Source organism: Falco cherrug, chromosome 12 (genome assembly GCF_023634085.1).
Source record: "Falco cherrug isolate bFalChe1 chromosome 12, bFalChe1.pri, whole genome shotgun sequence".
Lineage (NCBI taxonomy): Eukaryota > Metazoa > Chordata > Aves > Falconiformes > Falconidae > Falco > Falco cherrug.
In genome coordinates, this window is record NC_073708.1 from 6668014 (window position 1) to 6690523 (window position 22510).

The 22510-nt window shown below is 42.8% G+C and overlaps 1 protein-coding gene across 1 annotated transcript in view; it reads right to left on the minus strand.

The window, feature by feature from the left end:
- Positions 1-17705, minus strand: part of ABL2 (ABL proto-oncogene 2, non-receptor tyrosine kinase) — a 50019-nt gene extending 32314 nt beyond the window's left edge. Inside the window, exon 1 of the mRNA XM_055724745.1 lies at positions 17220-17705. Coding sequence (XP_055580720.1) covers positions 17220-17400 — 181 coding nt within the window. The 5' untranslated portion in view covers positions 17401-17705. The remainder of the gene's footprint in view (positions 1-17219) is intronic.
- Between the last annotated feature and the right edge of the window lie 4805 nt (positions 17706-22510).

Here is a 22510-nt window from a genome sequence, read left to right on the forward strand (position 1 = left end):
AAGGGTCTTTAGAATTAATGACATGTTACCTGCACAATCTACATCATTGCCAGAAACAATCTTACCATTGCTTTCAAGCTACTTAAAGCCAATGTAAGTGTGCTGCATGGGCTGCTTGGAAGTAACAAGATCCTGGATAGGTTATAGAACTGAGCAGATGCCAAAACTGTCAAAAACAGTGAGGGAAGTGAGGCAAGGAAAGATGTTTATATGGACACATTACTGCTTCAAGATCTAAGTCTCTTGCAATCTAAAATAAACCATACAAGCATAACAATGTTAAATTTTTATAAAGCCTGATGGTTAGTCCCTGAAAAACTGAAGCAAGAGCTGAAATTCAGAAACCTGGAAACACACAGCACATTTAAACTCCTCCAGCAAGGATGCTGAAGCTCCTGCATGAAGCATCAGCAGAGATGCTGGGGCAAACACCCTTTAAGGTCGTGCTTTCATCATGAACAGCAGATTGCCTGTGTCCCCCCCAAAAAGAAAACCTCTGAAGCACCCACAGAGACCAATGGAGGTGAATCCATGAAGGTGAACAGCACACAAATCAGTGACTGAAATACAGAAGATGACAGCCTGGAGAATATCCAGCACAGACCTACAAAAAGCATGAATTTTGTGGGGTTTTTTTCCTTCACTAAAATAAGAGTAAACTAAACATGCAGGGTCAAACCTCAGGTTCTAAAGCCGGAAAAGCTGAGTAATAGCAAACATCAAATTATCATGATCAAATACATCAAGCAGAATCAGCCCTCAAAAGGACTGACTAATCTAGGTTGTCATATTCTCTTGTGACGCCAAATGTGACTGTTCAGTAAAAACTTGTATATTGAGAATTGGGTGTAACTAAAATGCAGCAAATTACCAGTGTAAGAACTTAATTCCTAATTACTAGAGAAACTAGACTAACAGATTTATTCACAGAACTGAGCCTCTTTTGGCAGAAACAGCAGTCAAATAATCCATTTGATTATCCAACTCTAAGTTCACACCTAGGTCAGCAGCCTGAAGGACAGCCAGCCTTTTCCTCTAGCTGTCAGTCTCACCAACGCAAGGACTGCAATGAAGAGCTGCTGTTATGGCCACTGGGTAATAATCAGCTTTTCATTCAAGACATACACGTATGGCCATTAATGCCAAGAACTCTGTGACCACTGAAGTAAAATAACGGTTACAAAATCCCCACCCTTAAATCAGATAAGAGGTGATCCTATTCTTAGAAAATTAGAGAAGTAACCTCTTATGAAGAGATAACTGCCTTTGACTCTTTAAGCATATCTGAGTTAACACATTTCTGAATTTCAAAGATTTCTAAAAGAACAAATTTCAGGGTCTTATTTCAGATAGCAGCCTTGCTAAAGAAATACAATGCAAAGTGTATGTGTATAACCTATTAGATTATTATTTTTTTTTTAGTAATCCTAAACCAGATTCATCAAAGCCCTCCCCAGACATAAAAACAAAACCACTGAAATATTTCGCTAAGGTCTTGAGGGTGCAGACTGAGCATGTGGCTAAATGAACCCAGCAAGCAGCTGCTGCCAGGTCTGTGGCTGTTTCCCCTGCTCCCAGCTGCCTCCTTGGCTGCTTCCCATGTGCTCGTACCCACCGCGTTCATCTGCTGTGCAGCGACCTGGGTCGGGAAACCAAACCAGCACTTCAGAGTTTTCTGTTGGTTTAGCTCCCTGGACTGGCTCACCACAGGGTCAGACAAGAACCAGTCCTGGTAAAGACGGAGCACAGTGGTGGTGGGGACAAGCTTCTCTTTTGACACGTTTTCATCAGTTAAGCCTTATCATATTGTAATTCAGACAACCAGGATATAAACAGGCTGTATCCTTTAAAAGTTTACTTCAAGATTAAGTATTTCCTAGATCAAGTTATAACCCTCTCCATAACAGAAAAAAAATAATAATGCAGCTATTCTTAATTTGAAAATTCCTAGTGAACCTTTTAGAAATTACGCACTGTGAATATTGTAGACAGATTATTTGTAACAGACTTCACGCTACTGGTACGGCTACTGCTGGCCCCATTAGGGGGAAATTACATTAGACACAACAGATGCATGCTCTAGCAGCTGGACTGAAACTAAATGACTCACCCAATTAAAATATATGGAATCTAATGACTTCTAAAGCAAGGGCAGGGCTTCCTACATAATGACAGGTACAATATAATTATGGGGAAATGGACAGTCTTGGCTTTGTTCTTAATACATGAAGGTGTCTGCTGTAATCTAAGACAAATACATAAAATGCAGGTCATTCCTTTAAACTGGGGAGGAAAAATATTCAGGTCTGGGTGTGGAGGTCTCAAACCAGTTTTATTGGGCATTTTGCCAATGTTATGAATGCAGTATATCATGTAAGGGTGGTAGCCTCCTCAAGGCAAAAAGTACAACTGGAAAAATCAGCACGTGCAAAAAATGGTGCAACGTGGACAGGGGAGAAGAGGAAGGAGAACTGAGAGCACACCGGTGGAGCACAGAAAAACACTATAGTCTATGTGAGCATTATTTATGTTTAGAGAGATGTGGCATCCGCGCAGCTCAGACCACCAGAACTCCACTTCAATAAAAAGGTTAGCATTATCCTGACAACTTCAATGGGGATACGTAGCCCTTACAACCATCATTAGAGATTTACAAAAAGAAGCACTTCAAATAACTCCTTACCCTAATTAAGATTCATAAACTGAGCTTTCTGCAGCTGTTGAGATTCATCTCCTGTTTTTGTCCGGAGGTTTGGGGTGGGGATCGTTGTGGAGAGCACAGACCCTGGCAGACACAAATGCTAACTGCGCAGCTGTCTTTGGAGGCACGCTGCTGAAAGGACTCGGCATTCCTCCTCAGAGCTCAGGCCTGAGATGCACAGTCATATTTTTATCAGATTTCACACTGCATGAGTGCTAACATACAATGTTGAGAGTGAAGACATCCAGTGATGTGCCTGTTCTTTTATACAAGAGGCAATCAGGAAACAGCAGCATGAGGATCTCATCCCAAGCAGTGAAGTCTTCCTAAATCTAGATAATTGTTATCCAGACAAGATGCAATATTTTCCCAATGAGAATGAGTTCTAGTAAGACTTATTCCAAACCCTCTAGTAGGTAACAATCTAGCCTGCTCAGACATCTACAACTAAACAATAAGATCCACAATTTTTGCTGAAACACTTTCTTAATAATTTAAGAAGAAGAGAGAAAGACTATGTACCAGATCCCAGGCTTCTGCTGAGGCTGTACATGTTTTGTTGGCGACTACCCTCACCAGTGCTAATTATGCTGTACCCTTCACCAGCAGTAAATGCTGGCTCTCACACGCATTAAATTCACAGCCTACAGAACATTCTCAAGTCAGGGCATGCTAATATTATGACTTGATACTACATGAGATATTTTTGTTGCACTTGATACATAGAGTGCTTCACAGTTTTGGTATTTTATTCTCTTGACAGTCCTACAGAGTAGGGTAAAATTTGTACTACGCAGAAGATCTAAAGCAAGGAAACAAAGTCATTTGCTAAATATCAGACTAGGGCAGAGCAGGACTCAAACTGGTGTTGATTAGCTATCCTTCCTGAAGTGCAATACTTGGAGCTTTCCTTACAAAATCCTTTCAGTATCTCCCTAATGAGTAACACTTTCAATTAGAGACACGCAACACTGAAAACAGCTACTGCCTCAACTACTGATGTTCTCTAAACAAAAACTCCTACGCTTCATCACACTAATGAAGTAGCAATAAAACAAGTAGCTTTACATTCAAGCATCAAAAAAGGGAAGAAAATCTGTCACAGCATAATAGAAAGCCTCTACTGTCCAACTTGGAAAAGGAAAACATGGTCCTGAGGAAAGGGTGCTGCATCAGTAGTTCTGCTAGAGACCTGCTGCATAAGCCATTTTGTGTACTCATGCCTCTCACTTAAAACACTGTCTTCCTTTTATAAACTTACTACTCTACTAGTGTGTAGGGGGGCAAGACTAAATAGCTAACTACTACAGAAAATAGTTTCTTAACTGCAGGGATTTTTACTCATGACACTATCTCATTTTTTTTAATATTTAAACAAAGATAGTACCTTCACGAGCATGAAACCATTTTCTTCTATTCCTGCTTATCTGTACTCCTTGTTTTAGAGCTGGCATACTTTGTCTGTCAGCAAAGGCAAGGAATTTGGGAACAGTTTCCCCAGGAGCAGACAGAGTCAGATAGACTGTGCATCACCTGTCTCATTTTCAGACCAGACATGACTCCAAATAAAGATACAGGCAGATGAGCAAGAATGCTAAATGCTCATAGGAAAGGAAACCGTTCTTCCTAATTTGTCACCAGCACCAATTCCTGGACATTCAGTTCTGTTTCCCCTTAAGCCTCAGACAACCTCTTTTGCACACAGTATTCACCGTGGAATGATACTTGTTCTCACCGCACAGGATCATTATCTAACTTCTAAAAGCACAAGAGCAATCCCCTGGAAGGGTGACCTTCACCTTGGTGATATGAACACTGCTGCAGCAGAGCAGTTTATACTACATACTAATGCCAAGATGCTGCTTCTATAGTAGCTTTTATGGTTTCAAAAATCACTAGCCCACTTCCTTGTAGGTTCAGGGGGTGAAGTACAGGGGGTAACCATGTGATAAAGAGTGTTTTAATCTTTCTGTATGAGGAAATAACAGATGGATGGATGAAACAAAGCCAGGTGCCTGGGCCTGAAATGCAGGCAAGATCTCAACGTCCTAACAAATTAGGGAAGTGTGGAGGAGAGAAAAAAAGGACAGCTACAGCATACCAGAAGTCATGCCTTTGCTCTTACACTATAGTATGCAAGCCAGGCAGTCTGTCTTGGTTGCATTTTAAACAGATTTTCTTATCTCCTTTCTAGTAGTCTGTTTTGGGACTGATTAATGTGTTTCTTTCAATGTGGTCTTTCATTTTCTGACTAGTATTGAAGGGAATGATAAGTGACTTAGAAAAACACAAATGCACCTCAGTTTAGTTTAACAACTACCCCACAGTTGAGCAGTCAATGATGAACTACACCACAGTAATGTCAAGTGATCTTATTTCTTAGTAATTACATGCCTCAACCCTAAACACCAGGTTTGGGATCTCTTTGCCAGCCCACCTAACTGCATGAACACTTAGTGCAATTCACTCTCTTGTTTGTATTGCTCTACTGCTGAACAACCAAAGACAGTATACTAAAGTTCTCTATCTGTTGCTAATTCTCTGTAGCTTCAGCCTCTTTATGGATGTTTAATAAATAACGTTCAGCAAAGCACAGTGCTTTGAGCTTCCATTTCAAGGCAAGTTAAACAATTTACACAAACACTAAACTTCTTTCAGACCCATTACCATGCCACAAGTGTTTTGAAATACAGGCTAGAACCACAACAAACACATTTCTCTAACCAGCTTACAGGATGAGACAAGAGTGCATGACTGAACATTTAGCCTGCAGACAGCTTTTCTGTGTTTGCTTCTGCAAAAGTTAATTCTAAACATCTCCATAAAAGCAAGCAAGCATTACTGCCATTTCACAGATGAGAAGTGCCTCTTAATTTGAGGGCTCAGATTACCTAGCAGAAGTATCCGATTTAATGCTTTTTCATGCACGAAAGGTTGCCTGCACGCTTACACGTAAACAAGTTGGAAATCCTCTCTTACTGGCAGATGAAGTTATCTAGGATAAAGCCCAACAGAAACAAAACAACTACAAAGGAAGCAGTTCAGCTCTTAAAAGCAAAAGCAACATGAACGTGTATTTCCTTAAATTTTAAGACAGCTACATCTGCATTTTGATACATGGATCTCGCACGCTTTCATAAACCAACAGTTACTTAAAACTTCACTGTAACACAGTAATGTTGAAAAACACCCTTAACTTTTCCTACCAGAAAAACTTTTTCGCAATGGATAAATTAAGTCGAAGCATTGTAGCACCCTCTCGTGGTAGGCTGGAAAATCATCTTCTCCATAAGCAGCTATGTAATTGATCCTTCTACCTTCTTACTTTACATTCACACAGCCTCCTGTGTGCTGCCCAGGCTCCTCAGTTCATGTGGTAGTTCTGCCCAGCGTGGGTCTGTACTCATTCGTACTCACCTGCTCCCCGCTGACAATGCGGTGCATGTTTCAAAGCCTGCTTCCCTGCCTGAACATAACAAGGTGAGCTTTGTGCGGAGAGAAGAAGGCTAAAGAAAGGAGAAAGGCTGTTTAAGAGGTTCCTCGTAGTCAAGTGCTGTTCTTGTTCAGGAACAAAATACTTAATGGCAACGCCTCAAGCATATCAGCTGCACTGTAGTTCTGTCACAGCTGATGCACAACAGAAAACATGCTAAAATCAGCACCTGGGGATACCATGTCCCCATGGGTAAAGCAAGGGAACTGGCACAGCTCACCTGAATCTAAACAGCCTATGGATTACGTTGCCTTAAGGCACACCTGTTTCCACAGCCTAAAGCACAAGTGCGTATAATACCAGGGCTAAGTCCATCCACCTGTGGCTGAGCAGGTACCGAGAGGCTAGCTAAGCATTACCTAGAGCTAGGCTGCACCTCGCAGTAGTTACGTGCTTTGTCACCAACCCCTAAAATGAGAAAAACATTTAATTTAGCAGAAACAGTAACAAGGTGCAGACAATGACAAGAAAAAGTAATTGCACCTCTACTACCATGGCGCAAGCTTGTGTGTTGATGGAAAGACACATACCTAGAATAATATTCAAGTTTAGCTTAACCGTTTGACAAAAAAAGCGAATGGAAGCTCTACAGACTTATTCACATCAGAATAAGAAAGAATTAGAACTTCTTACAAGACTACAGACAAGATAAGCTTCAACAGACTTAAGCTCGTGGCCTATTTCAGCTTCTCAAAGCATATCTGGACTTCCAACTAGGTGCTAAAGTGCAGGAATTATCACACAACTAAATGACTCTAATATAGAGGGTAGTGCCCTCTTTAAACATTTTACCCCTAAAGAAGTTAAATATATTTTATTATGATGACCTATAAACACAGAAAATGAAAAAGTTTTCTGACGAAACACATCTAGTATTGTTATGACAAAAGCAAGACTTAAACCTGCTAGACTTCTGTTTCACAGTATAGCTATGGCACGCTACTCAAATCATCATTCGCGCATCTGCTGATTTTGCACATCAATCCTAAGCTATCTAATGCACCTCTGGAAGAAAAACTTACGAAATGTGGGCTAACTGTTCTTCTGTAGTACATATCAGATTACTCATAAAAAAATAGATCTCAGTTTCTTCTAACATGAAAAATCAGCTCCTTTCTCACAGCTATGTAGAAAACCTTAAAAGCCACAGTTTAAGATCCTGAAGAAAAAACCCTAAATACAATTTGGAATACTAGCACCACAGGACGCTATATACTAATTTCCTGTTTATCCTAAGGATCTTCTCTAGATAAAGCATCTCAACTTTCTCAGTTTACCTAGCTTTTTTAAAACAAAGCCATAAATCAAAATTAAGTAAAATGAACAAATATCATCCTGAATAACAAGCATACAATTTATGATTAATGAAAAAGTATTTTGCTGTGCTTCACTGGGTAACTAACTGGGCCAGAGCACAGGTTTAACACTGATATCAATTATAAAAGCACTGGTTCATCCCTCGCCAAGTTGTACAAATCTCCCTGCCTAAAAATGACAAAACCTACCAAAACCTCACTTCCTAGTCAGGAGAAAGCGCAAGAATTCTCTGGGACATGCAGAGAGCTGGCTCCCACTATTTATATACGTTACTGACACAAATTATAAAGCTCATAGTGGCTTACTTACTGCCAATCCAGTCAGTGAAAAAGCAGGTTTGAAAAGAAACCAGAACTGAGTGGTATCACCACAAAATGATCAAAGAAACAACCTTGGAGCATCTGTTCAAGGTCTTGCCTATACCACAGCCTTTATGCTTTGATCAAGGTGCCGCTCCAAGAGTAACTTTACTAAGACTTGACACTATTAATATCAACAACATTCTAAAAAGCACATGTAGGACATTTAGCAATTTAAAGTTCAAGTTTTAAGAACTTGCTATTTTAACTTTCTTACATTAACTCTGAGCCCAAGAGCTGTGAACGATTAGACTGAATTTTTTATTTGCCAGTTTATAGGTGAGAAGATGAAAAACAATCTATAGGAGAAAAGGAACCACAAATTGGCTCTTAGACAAAGGACACTGTTTCTCTTTCACTTGTACTGAAGTGAGCAGTGAACATAAAGAAAGCTTTACAATTAAAACCTGCGTTGTAAGAAAAAACTGCATTAAACACAAGCAGCAAGTAAGTCCATGCTTACGCAATCCAGCTCAGGCCAGTATAAGCTTGGACTCCGCTGCACCCAGTGACTTAATGGAGGAAGGAAGCCATGCCACTATTTCAAAAGATCTTCGAGGTTATTCAGATCTCAAAGAAGAATCCGTTTCACTCTTCCTAGATGAATAACTTGTATTAATTTTTTAAAAGTTTGCACGAACAGGCTTTTTTTATTGCTAAACAGTCACCATAGTTTCATTAATTGGCAAGTTCCGACATACTAGATTGCTGGACTGGAAGTAACACTTACAATTATTTCTTTTTAAATCACTTCAAGGCTAATTAAATATTTTTTCCAGTTTTATTCTATTATAAAGTAAATTTCAGAGCTACTACTGTATCTGTATCTTGCCTCTACTTCTGCTTTTTTTCTTCTGCTCTTTTCTAAGTAGCAACTCAAAATTGATATTCTCATCAGTTGCACAGCCTCCCACAGGTTTCTGAATAGCAGCAGTAAAACTGAACAGTCTTGCTAACTCTGTGACACTTCTGGTAGGTAAAATAAACCCTGACCAGCAAAGGCTTTGAAATAATCTTGAGAAACTGAGCTGACCCTGTAAGCTAAGGAAGGCTTCATTATATTAATTTACACTCCAGCTTGGGTTTGAAGGGTTATCTCCACAATACAGGGGCTACAAAATTAGAATGTACAAATTTTTTTGTGTTTCGCCTAGAAACCAGATCCGTGTTCTTTAAACACCTTTCAGACGCCTGATGTTTAGGGTAAATGTAGAAGGTAATACTAATCTACTTGGATATGACAACATTTAAACAAGCTTCTAGGCTGGGCCATGTTGGAGTGTACACAGATTTGCGATGAAGAAGTGTTTCTTCACTTTGCAATTCCTCTGTGTTCTGGTGTGTCTCCTGTAAAGGCACGCTACTCTACAATCAACTTTTCCAAAAACTATGCATCTAATTGAACACGGAATGTGAAAAAACAGCAACACTTTGTGACCTGTGCTACATACTACCACCATAATAGCCAATATTAATATAATTTCTTTCAACCAGAAGCAAGCTTGGCACCTGTTTCAAAATTGGCCATGGTGCTAAGCACATTTAGCCTGCAACAAAAGCGATTATTGGTATCTCGTGCCAACCCACTGTAAATCCCACATGTGAACTCTAAAGAGTGGATATACATATTCACTATTCCATTGTACTTGATTCTACCTCTGGTAAGAAGGGATGATGAGGAGGAGAACTTGTTGGTGGGTTTTTCTTTCCCATTGTTTTGGGAGGACTGTTTGTTTCAGTCCTGCAAATTAACATTTGGTTGTGCTCAAGGAGCTTGGAACTCCTCATCTTTTTGTGCCTTATACCAGTCATCAGCTCTGTCAGCCCTGAACTGGTCAGGCACTTGGACTAGATGATCGCTGCGGGTCCCTTCCAACTGAAATAGTCTATTCCATTCTATTCTATGTGGGGAAACTCCCCAACCGGTATGCTGCCCACTACAAGGACATCGGTCAGTAAACCACTTCTAACTTACCATAGATCGGTTTAGAAGGCCCACCTGTCTCATTTAACAATTATTAAACACGCCCATGATTGTATTTTGAGTGTTCAGCTTTGCAGACAATGTTTTAAAATACCATCTCCAGTGTATCAAAATGCACTGTCAGGGAGAAGGTGCAACATCAGCTTTTACCCTTTTCTCTTTTTCCAGTCTTCCCTTATTCCCATTAGTTCTTCTCCAGCATTATCTGTCTTTCTAGAGACACTCTCCTCCACAGTTGCTCATCTTACATATTCTAGTTGAGATGATGATAAATAGGAACAGCAGAGACATGCTCGATGCTTAGTTGTTGGGATTGTTATAGGAGAAAGGAAGGAGAAACAGACTGGGAGGTGCACAGGGTCACAAAACCAGAATGATCTCATTTTCCTATCCTCTAAGTTGAATCCTAATTTGACCCCAACAGCAGCAGGAGATGGTTCCTGTGTCTTTGCCATATATCACTTATAACAAGAAGCAGCTACTTCAGTTTCACTTTAGTATTAAATAACAACGAGCCAGGGAAGAGCACAAAATCCAAACCAGTAACATTGTCAAATTAAAGGATGAGGAGATACAGAACTGTCCTATAGAAAATTAGTTTTCCTTCATTGAAGAGCTACTTTTCTTACGCAACTGTACTCCCAATTCTCATATCACTATTGTCATAGAATACCTTAAAATCAACATAAGTGAAGCTCTAAGTTCACTAACACCTGTAATTGTTTTTAATGGACGTATCATAGTAAGATTAAGATTCTAAGGACAACATTTGGGAGGAAAGAGCAGGAGAAGAAGAAAGGAATTTCTTGAAAAATTTCAGTCTTAAAATAAATATGTTTAAATAGCCTTTAAAGAGCACTAGAAGACTGAAACAAAATCAATCCAATTCTTAGCAAAGTATTTCTGTGCATCTTTGTCTCACCCTCAAAAATGGCAAAGTCATTTTAAAAAAAGACATTTTTTTCAAATTTCTCTGCTGATTTAGCTGATACAGAAAGCCACCTATTAAAAAGTTAATGCAATCTTATTGGGAGACGTGCATGTCTTTATAGAAAGCCCACAAAGCACATGAAACTTCCTAAGCAGATATGGGTAATATAACTCAGCTTTGTTGTTGTGGTTTACAGTGTTACCAACAGGAAGCCTCAATGGTTTTGTAACAGTCACTTATTCTAGAGAGAATAATCTCTACGGATAATACCAAGACCAGCCTTTAAAATAAAGTATTTCATAACCACAAAACCAGATGAATGTGAGGGCTGATGCAGTAACCGTGAGAGAACCATTACTTCAGACCCAGCAAGTCAACTGTGTTACCCAACTCAACACAAGCTTTTGTTTCTTTCCTGCTGTGTTGAGGGAAAGAGAGATTGCTGGTGGTCCAAACAACTACGAGAAATATTCCTCTACTGGTAAATACTCTCCTTAATGCTGTTAAGAAGGAACCTGTTCGCCTACTTTGCATATTCACCTGCAAAGCCACTCAAGGGGCCATCTGCACTACAGCTACCAAGCTTCGTGTCACTCATAATTACACTGTTGAAAGAACGACTAAGCATTTGGCAGGCAGTGATTTAGGACATCAGATTCTGAAACAGTTATAATGTAGGTGAAGCTTTAGTCTGTGGCCATCTAGCCTTGGCTTTTTGAAATACAACCAGGTGAAAAGAAACTTGGCAAGTCACTGAACAAATCCTAACTGCATTACTTTCAGTTAACTATCATATGCATCCCTACTGGTGTAAGTACAAACTGCTGTTTCTTGTTTTACATTAGTTGGATTTTAACATTTCTTATGAGTGTGAACTAGTCAGCTGTCAGCAGTACTTAGAAGACAGTTTACAGACAATAAGTATACTGGAAACATTAAGTTGTCACAACTAAGATAAATGGACTAGAATAAATCACACTAACGATCATCTAGCTTTATCTATAAAACAAAGGTCTAAAAAGTATTATTTGACTTCAGCAAGGACTGGCCTGCTTTAAGAACAAACGAACATGACATATGCTGACATAAGTGGGTCACAGAACAGGTCACTTCTCCTGAACACCGGTGAAAACATGATTTCAAGCCTACTGTCCCAGAATCCGTAATTACTACCAGCCGTAAAATATTCTTGAAGCCAACCCTGCTACAGCATCTCTAGGAGATAGTCCAACTATCTTCCAACTCTAATTATGTGAGCTGTCAGTCCTGCTAGATTAAAAAAGTTTAGGCTGCTTGTGACAATTTGCTTGTGTGTCCAATACCTTACACGTTCACTTTCCACCGGTTTGTTCACTTGGCCATGTCCCTATTTCCAAAAAAAATCCCACAAATGTTTTTTTTGCAAAACACTGCACTCACAAGCAACAGCAAGTTTGTGAAATATTGCTAGAACAACTTGTACCACACCATCTGCTATATGTGGAGAACTGAGAAATCGGAGATCTGTCTGGGCTTTGAAATTTGATTTTTGAGTTAGTTCTGGCTCACATCCTTTGAAGTAACTTCATTTCAGTCTTACCTTCTTCAGACTATGTGAAAAGTACACAGGAAATATACATATGCCAGGAATTACAACAGATCCGTAGTCTATTGTATCGTCCCTTCCACCGAGCTGATAAGAGTCCTTTTGTTTGCGAAATGCAGTACGCAAAAATCCCAACTTAAGACAAGGTATAAAAACAAGTATTGAATGCAACTGGATCTGCAGGAATAATTTAGATATCACGTAGAATGATGCAACAGAGAACACGCCTATAATTTCATGTTCTGCAGGAGATGTTCCTCTAGACACTTAGCTGAACTATCCTTTATTCCCCAAATAATTAGTTAAGAGTTATTTATACATTATGGTCCCAGAAGATTTCTGATTTACAGTACAAAGACTCAGGCACTGAATACAGTGATTATATTCCATCTGCACAGGGCATTTACTGACAGGAAAGTCTGCAGGCAAGTAGCTCTGGCCCGAGCTTGCTGCATTTCACTGGGATGAAAAATAAAGAACATTTTAGGCGGCCCACAAAGTGCAGTTGTTAAACTGACCCTATTTTCTCTCTTTCTTTCCATTTTCCTGCATCCAGCCCTTCAGTTTCACTCAATTTCAAAGGGATAGTGTATTTATGCTTCTTCCTATTTTAGAATGTTTTTATCATGTGGCATAGCACTCTGACTGCCTTAGGGGAGCTTTAATGATAATTTTATTTTTAAAAGTATAGGCTTATCTTGCCTGACCTTGATGCACATAGTAAAAGGTTGCTAAACTCCTCCTCTAGAAAACAAAACAGGGAACAAATGTCCTGCGCCTGCTGGATCAAAAGCTCAAGTGTGGCAGAGCCTTCCGCTACCCCAAAATATATTACCAAGGCAACTGTAGCAGTATTGCAAACAGGTATTGCAAAGTCTTCCCAGCCAGGATTTAAATAATCTGATTTTCCTGCAGTATGTTTTCTACAACACTCAGCAAGTCTTTTCAGAGATGAAAAGCATGCTAACACCATTCCAAAGAGTATCTTGGTACGGTAGGCAGTTATCACTGCTCTTCAGGAAGAATATTAGAGCATGTCACTGTTCAAAGGTCATACGAGGAGCCGGCTACAGCCCATGCAACTTGGAAGTTGCTGGTTGTCATCAGTTGTACCCCTTCCCTCACGGAAACTACCGAAAGCATAAGTAGACAACCTATTTCCCTGCTCTCTCGCCCATTCCTTCTCTGAAAGGGAAGGTCATCCTGTAATGGCCCCAAGTAGTTCTTTTCTGGTTGTGCCGAACTGTAAGAATTTGATCCTAACTAGTGTTCCCTACAGCTTCTCCTTCTTGAGTAGTTGTCCCGGTGGTACTTGTTAATTCTGATGCAGCATACACGGGAACACTGATGTTTGAATGATCTTTCTCACTACACTCTTCCTTTCTAGTATGTTACTAGCAACCACCATGCTTGATGATCCATTGCTTGCTTTTGTAAGCCACAGATTATGTGCTAGGAATGCTCGAAAGGGGCGCTTTGAAGAGCTAACTGCAAAAGGTGCAAAATCCATTACTGTCTTTTGCATCTTGGAGAACTCTGCTCCATGGCTAACAAATCACACCAGTATATCAGCTTGCTTAGGACTTCTCTGCTCAACTTCATAGCAGTGCCCACAGAACTCAGTATAATGGTGAGCTGAAACCCCCCAAGAGTCTAGGTGACTGTTCTCATGATAGGATAGCGGGGTGCTACAATACAGATTTCCTTGTAAGAACAAGGAAAGAATGCAAAACATCTCTTTGCTTCTTCCAAAAATTTGTCCTGAAGTATGTAGTGCCTGTATACCTGCTTTAGTGCTTCTCCTACACAACTGTAACACAGAAAACACACTTGGGACAAACTGGTTCAGCTCAATCTCTCAATTTTTCAAGGGCAACTACACTTCCAAGTTAGTTGCGTAGAACTGCTCACCGCAGGTTTTCAGTAGCCTAGCATAACAGATCTTACACATTTTTGATTTGACACAAGCTGTTCTTCAAAATCCTGAAACAAAAACAGGTCTGAGGCTGAAAACATTGTTTACTTCCATCCTTTCTGTAAACAATCCGGAAGCACCAGCCCCCTCAAAATGAACTTTGGCAAGAGTAGTTAATAGGATTCACGTCACTCCCGGCACAGTATAGCATGAAATCTGCCAACATGAACTGAGACAGGGATTTATACCTGTAAGAGTCTAGCAGAGTCAACAGGTTGTCGTCCTCGCATCAATGACTATATCAAGGAAAGCCAAGGAAGGTAGATAATCCAGGCTCATCCTTTGACTGGCTGGCTTAGTCACTGGTCCAAGAGTGCTAACCCACAACCCTGCGCTTTCTCCACCACTTTTCATACACTGTGAATACATGTCCTAGAGACAGGATGGACGGTCAGGTTCAGAAAGAAATGACTAGAAAAGAGCAATCTGGATCACATAGTATCAACAGCATCGCAGCAAAAGCAGTGTAGCACTTAAAGAAAACTAGCAGAAAGCCAGCTTAAGTAAAACAGGAGAACAAGGTCAGTAAGTGAAAAATAAGAACAGAAGTTGAGAGGAAAACCACCCCTCCCTCAGACAAGGGGAGTCAGGATCACAAGAAAACAACCTCTCTGAGAAAGAAAGGATTCAGGAACATGACAAAAATCTTTGGTTATTGCACAGGACAAGTATTTAAATAGGTACCCAACTTTGGCTAGCATTTGGTATAGATTATTAATAGCGAGTTGTTCGCTCATTTCTAGTACAATGTGCACGGAATCAGGGAACAATTTAACACAGCTGAGGCATTCACCAAGACAGGACAGGAGTTTGAAGCCTGCCCTGAAACTCTCAAAAACTGGATTGCCAAAAAAACCCACCCCTTTCACGTAATCTAACAGAACAAAAAGCTGTATCTTACTTTCAATAGATACATCTTCCTTTACAGTCTGCAAAGAAAATAAGAGAAGCAACAAAAACCTAAGTAAAATTATATCCATCATCTTACCACTGAAGCAGATAACCGAAGCCATACAAATAGTAGCGAAATTATTTTAAAAGATACAGTCGTCATCACAGAGAAATGTTCTTTTTACATGCCACTGAACAGTTTTATTCAGAGCATGTTGGCTTTCCAGGCTCATTCTTCTTTCTAGTTCAATGGAAGACAGAGCAGAAGGGCTGGCAGAGCACATAATTTGTCGTCTTGGTGTGCATGCGTGCTTAAGAAAGCTTCTCCTCTCCATTTCCCTGCCACTACATCTAAATAATTCTCCTTACCTTCTACCTTTAAAATGTAGTAGGGAGGAGCTAGAAGGATTTGTGTAGGATGCTGAATTAAATTACTACTAAAACATGCAGCAATAAATTAAAAGATGCACTTGAGTCAGTCTCAACTGTGTTATTCTAAAGTAACTACACATCCTCACAATGCTGTACCGCACTTCTCACAAACGTCCTTTCTGTCCTTGCCTTGTAAAAGCAAGAACCAAGTAGTCATTTTGGTACCAAGACACGAAAAGACCGAGAGTTTGTCATTAGCAGACATGGTGTTGCCAGCTAAGTCACACTAAGCAGTCTTCAGCATACAGAAAGAAGCAGGGTATGTGCATAACTTCTGAGATCTGCTCCTAACATTGTGAACTTAGTCTTTTATAGTAATGTTTTTGCCAAAGTGCCTTTTAAAGTACAAAAATACAAAGATGACCGAGTAAAACGTGAAGTTGATGACACTATGGTTGAAAGATACAGTAAAATAGTAACCATTAGGTTTAATTGTAGTAATAGCGGGTCAGGCATTTCAGCAAGCATGGAGTTTTGTTTTGGTTTTAAAGTTGATACTGCTCCCTGAACTCAAAAGCTTTGATAACACCGAGATTTTAAGAACCAGATTTAGCGCCATGCTCTTGTTTTCATAGATACTTACGTGTCAGCAGTCACAGCAGATGATATTTACATTTAGACTGTTGGTTGCATGTTCCTTAATCTTTTTGCCTACGCTCATTCTATTGAGCAAAAGAAAATACGTATTGTCAGAAGCAACCCTGCTCTATACACTGACACCTCTCTCCACCTCAAGCCAAACCAGCCAAGCTCTCCATAACAGATTCAGTTGTTTAGGATTAGAGGCGCATCCATGCATCTGTTCTCAACGTGCTTGTCAAGGCTGACAGGTTTCAGTTGATCATACCTTTCAAAACCTATGCTTTTTATTAAGATGTTGCCAAACAGACAGAATAATAATTAAAAAAAAAAAAGGACAAAACACAGTCACGAAGGGGAACTTGGAAGTTGTGGGGTCCTCCTAGGAGAGATTACAGAAACTATTTGTGTTGCACTAAACATTTCCGGTATCAGTGTGCAGCAGTAAGAATAGAAGTGGACAGGCAAAAACTTCCAACCGAGAATCGGATGGCAGCTATAATACCCCAGCCTAAACAAAATCGTTTGCTCTGTCAGGAGCTATACAGCGACAGAGACCCACACATGTAGAAGGGCAAGTTATAAGCGCCTCAGTAAGCTGGAATTTCTGACAAGGCACATGTAACCCTTACCCTGGTAAACAAACCCGGAGCTAGGAACCGCCGCAGTGACAGCTTCCCAGCACCGCAAGTTCTGGCTGCCGGAGGTGCCACCTGGCTTCTGCCGCGGATGGCGGCCCCGTCCCCATGCCGGGGGCAGCTCACCCGGCCCCGCGCTCGCCGCCAGGCTGCGGGCTGGGCCGAGCCCCGCTCCCCCCCCACCCCCGCAGCTCTCCCCTCCCCCCGTCACACCAACAACAACAAAGAGGGAGGGCAGGGAGGGGAGGACGGCCGCCCCCGGCCCGCCGGCGACGGGCGCCCCCTCGGCCCGGCCCCTCCCGCCCGGCGGCGCGGCCCCGGCCCGGCCCCTCACCGTGCTGGGTGAAGATATTGAAGCCTCCCTCCGCCGTGCGCCCGGCCGCCTCCCGCCGACGGCCCGACGGCCTGGCCGCGCTGCTGCCCCGCAGCCCCCGCGGCGGCTGCTGCTGCTGAGGCGGCGGCTGGTGCTGGAGCCCGGCGCCCGGCTCCCCGACGCGGCCCACCTGCTGCCCCATCGCCGCGCTGCCGGCCGCGGCCCGCGCTCACATGCCGCCGCTCCCCGGCCCGGCAGGCGGCCTCCCGCTCCTCCCACCGGCGCGGCCCGGCGGCTCCCGCCCGCCTCGCCGCCCCCGCCGGCCCCCGCGGCGCTCCGGCCTGGGACTCACGGACTCGCCCCCTCAGCCCCCGCCGCCATCTTAAACCACAGAGCGTCGGGCGAGCGGGGACAGAGCGGCTCCCGCAGCCACCTCCGGTCCTCCGAGGGAGGCCGCCCACCCCGCCCCCGGCACGGACAGTCCCGCAGCGCGGCGGCGGGGCCGGGCTGGCGGGGGCTGAGGCGCAAGGCCCCAGTTCGCTTGCCGGATCGCGCCCTCGGGGGGGGCCGCCCAGTCTCGGCCACTGTTGAGGCCAGGCGCGGGCCACCCGAGGGCAGGCCGCGGACCCAGGGCCGGACTGCTCCTGGCGAGGCCAGGCGCCGGCCCCGGAGCGCGCCTCCCCCCTGGGCTGGGGCCGGCCGGCCGGCTCGCGGGCCCGGGGGACGCGGGGTGCGAGGCTGGGGCCGGGCCGGTCACCTGAAGGCCCAGGGGGCACGGGCTGTGAGGCTGGGGCCGCCTGCCCGGCAGTGGGGGCCCTGCCCTGGGCCCTGCGCCTTGCCCCTGCTGTGGGTCAGCAGGCCCCGGGCCCGCTTTCCTGGCCTAGAGCATGGGGGGAGAGGAGAGCACATGGGCATGTTGGTGGCCAGGCATGGCTGGCAGCAGTGGCCTGTCATCGTGTGGCTGCATGTATGCTTTATTCCGTACCTAATTGCTAAACTCTCTTCTTTCAGCTTCTTTAATACTAGCGTAAAGCTCTCCAGGTCAGAGCAGAAGGGTGGAGGTTTCGTCGTGAAGGATAATGGTGCATGGTGCAGTTTACAGGACTTAGGCATTTGGAAGTATTTCTCTCTCCATGCTAGCTACTGTTTCGGCAATGCTTTGGCTGTGTTGCTTCGTCATGGATGAGCCATACCACCACTCAGATGCCCTCACTGCATCACGGAGAACTGACAGGATGGCGACAAATTGGCTTGGTAGGAGCCAGCCAGCTCCCAAGGAGCCATGGCAACCTGTGGCTGGACTAACCTTTGTGTGGCTGTCCTAGGGTGGGGAGGTGAGGAGAAGCTCGTCTCTTGAGCTCCATGAAATTCAGCTTCCTTACATGAAATTCCTAGCGACAAGAACTGTAAGGTCATATTCTACCTTCCCAGGGTCATGAAGTGCTACCAAAATACTATCCATACTGTCACATGCACTCAAACTGCTGCAGTAATAATTCCATCTAAAATAGGGGTGGCTCATCCAGCTGGGCTGGTGTGCACTCTGACACAGGCTGGAGTAAATGGGAGAGAGCAGCATGTGGAGCCAGAAATGCCTTAACTCACTAAATTAATGGACTAAAAACATTGGGGAGATCGGGAATCACAGACAGACTTGCTAATAGCACACAACAAAACAGTTCTTAAAATAGTGCTGGGAACATCTGGGGTGTAGCATGGAGCACACATTGCCAAGTCCGGGGCCTCATATGGGCATGGTTACATGGATGTGAGCAGAGGGTGTGTCTGCAGGATGGATGGTCTTGGGCAGAACTGGCCCACATGGATGAACTCCTCAGTGGAGATATTTTCTGGTCTCATTCCAGCTAGAATTTGCAGGGTTTGACACTTATAAATGGTTTGCCTTGTAAACAAAATATATGTTCTCTGGAGACTGTAGAGAAACAACAAACAAAACTCCCTCGTGCCATTTGCAGTTGCCATGTGAGATAGAACACTCTTTAAAAATCAACAGAAATACTGTTTTTCTTTCCTAATGCCTTTTACTTGCTGATGCTAAAGAACTATCCAGAGGAAGGCCATTAGCATTTTAAAAGAAGATGCCAGTGTCAAGAGACTTATACTTAGTGCACTAAGGAGAATTGGGTTTAAACACTGTTCTGATTCCTCGGTTCTCATGAAATCCCTCATTCTCTCTACCAGCTGCTTGTGTGCATATAGCAGCTCGCTGTGGGTCTCACAGCATGGAACTTATCTGACACACAGAAACATCTTTACTGGGCAAGGAGTCAAGCAGGGGCTTTCTAAAAGGCCTGTTAGAAGGGGAAGAGGGCTACAGCATGGTTACCATTTGCTGTTGTATAATAGTATTTTAAGATTATGCTGTACTCTATGAAAAAAGCATCAAAACCAGTGCCCCAGCATTTCTGGTTGTGTGCTCAACAAGCCATACCCTGAGAGTATACCCCAGCTGGTCCTCTCAACAACATCCGTTATATGGTATCACAGAAACAGGGGACCTGCCCTGGTTGGTGACAGCTCTTTGAGAGCACCTGCTAGAAGGGCAATGGGGATATAAACAAGAAACTCCCCAAACTGAAAATTACTCTTGTGCTACTGAGTCACTGATGACACTGAGCCACACCATTCCTCATTGTTAAAACAGGAGCTACTAAGTATTCACTTCACCAAGTGTCGTGGTTATTAACCATGCAAAGATTACAAAGTGCTTTGGAGAGGTAAAATCTGTTTCATTGCCACCCATTATTATCAGCTGTGATGTTATCAGCTTTCACTTAGTATCAGGAATAGGTTGTTTTTCAGAAGGTAATTTCTTTTGAAGAGGTCTGGCACTGTGCATTAATGAGGCGTCAGTAACAGTTACTGTCCTTACGGTGATTTTGGGCTTCCAGTCAATCTGCCATCTCATGAGCTGTTCGAGTAAGGGATGAAAAGGACCTAGGAACAAAGGCAGCACTGAGGTTGCAGTAATGTACCTGATGTGAAATGTGGTATTTCTAGAAACACTTATGAAGTGACTTTAAATATTCACCGTATATCCATTTCTTGAAGCTTCTTCTAAGCACTGACAATGCATTGCTCCACATCCACGGTGTGCTCCAAAAATCACACAAACAAATAATTGCTGGCTGAGCAGTCTTACGTGCCCAGCATTACATGTCATGAGTGTGCTGCTGTCATCTGCCTGAGGTACAGGTTCTGTGCCAGAAGAAGCCTGTGGACAAGTTGAAGGCTCCTAAGTCTAAGTGTTGAGTCAACTGGGTAGGTTCTGTTTGTAACTTAGGAAAAATTGCCCAGCAGTATTCTGTCGGTGGCTTGAAAATTAATTATGGGAGTATTCTTTGCTCTTCTTCCAGCTCATATACCTTCTGTGTATCACAGCTACACAGAGAAACAGATTTGTGTTAAACATTGGTTGGTATTTAGAATACGGATGGTATTAGTTAAGGTATTTGTTAAGTGCCTGGTACAACAGAGGCCTGATCGAGGCATTTGCAGAGTTCTTGAGAGCAGGGGCTGCGTGTGCGTAACATGTCAGGATTTTTATGCTTTTATTGCAATACCTGAACAAGTTGTGAAGCTCAGGACAGCTCCAACTCCCCTGGGATGTCGGCAAAGCCAATAAGTAATGTCCACTAGATGGCCCGTAGCATTGCTGCTCAGTTCCTTGTAACACCCCCAACTTAACCTGCATGAAAACCAGGCAGCCACTTCTTAGCCTTAATTGAGGGTTCTGATGAAAGACTTTAGGAAAAAAAAAAAAAAAAAAAGAAGAAAGAAAGATTTAAAAATCTGGTAAAGGCTTGTGGCACAAAGTTAATTACTCTGCAATAAACATTGAAAGCTTCTAAATTCTGAGCTATTTCAGAAGAGTGTGTCATTTCTTGGTGCAACCCGTACAAGCACTCACTCTTCCATCTCTGATTGACAGCTCTTAAAATGTACTGTCTGCACCCATCTTTCATGGCGCAATAGGTAGTGTTTCAGTCTTGTCTTAAAAGTTATTTCAGATCATTACTATGATTTAAATTAGAATCTCGAGCAAGATAGCTTGAGGTACTCACATGCCTGTTCAATAAGAGTCTATGAACATAAAAGCTTTCTGGGGAAGTATGGCTTTCTAACAGATTTTGCCCAACAGCACAGAAGGGTTCACGTGCAGCCCTTGACAGATGAAATTTCCTGTCAATAACTGTTCTTTCTTCCACCATAGCTAAAATAAAAACTATACACACACACACACTCCTCCAAACACTGCATCTCACCACCCAACTCAGCCCTTCCCTCAGTGCAACCAACCTTTTCTTAGCTCTTCGATGCTGCTTCAGCATTATCCTCATTCAAACTACCCTTCTGATGCTGCCAGCTACTAGTCTAAACATTGACGCCTACCAGGAGAGCGAGCAAATGAAGGGCTCTGTGTGGAGGCAGGAAAGGGCCTGGGTGTACAGTGTTGTAGCAGAAGAGATGAGTGTGTCTGTGTGTAGAGACAGCCAGCTCACGACAGCATCTCAAGGAGCCTGATTCTTCTTTGATGTGTTTCTATGTTTTTGCATTAGGTATACTGTGTAATTCACCATCGTCACAGATGGTAACTGTGTGGCTGGTCCATGTGTATGTATCTATTAACCGCGAAGAGCAACACATTAACTGTGCTGAGGTTTTGCAGGAAGTATACCCATCATGGTATAACCCATAACCTTCTCACAGCCTCCATCAGAGTAAAGCCAGAGGTGGAGAGACATGGAATAAAAAGATTATAGTACTTATTCAGTCATTGTTTTCCTGTCTGATATATTTCTGTAAGTACTACAGCTGCACCACCCTTCCCAAGCATCTGTTTTAAGGCACAAAAGGTTGTAGAAGAGTATGCTAATAGGAACATTAAGAAGGTTGTTTGTTTGCCTTTTTCCATGGAAAATGTTGCCTCTACCAAACAAAAATGATGACAAGTCTCTGCATCTGCTGGGAATTGCAAATTAGTACTCAGCTTGCACAGTGCGATCACTGATGAAGTACATTTGCTGAGGTAATATGAGGTCCCTTGACAGCCCTGGTGATGATTCAGGCTTTTAGGCATTTGTCTGCAGGTGGGTCAATAGGAGTGTTTTGCCACCAGAGTTCCAGGGTTGCCTTAATTCATGTTTAAGAGCCTAATTTTCTTGGTTCCTAATTTGAAATCTTACTAGCTCATTGGACTGCAAAGGGATTCTCTAGTTCGCAGATGGAAGCTCTTCTTCATGTGTTTTCTTGTTTTCTCTCCCCAAACGGTTTGGAGCCAGAGAGCTGAC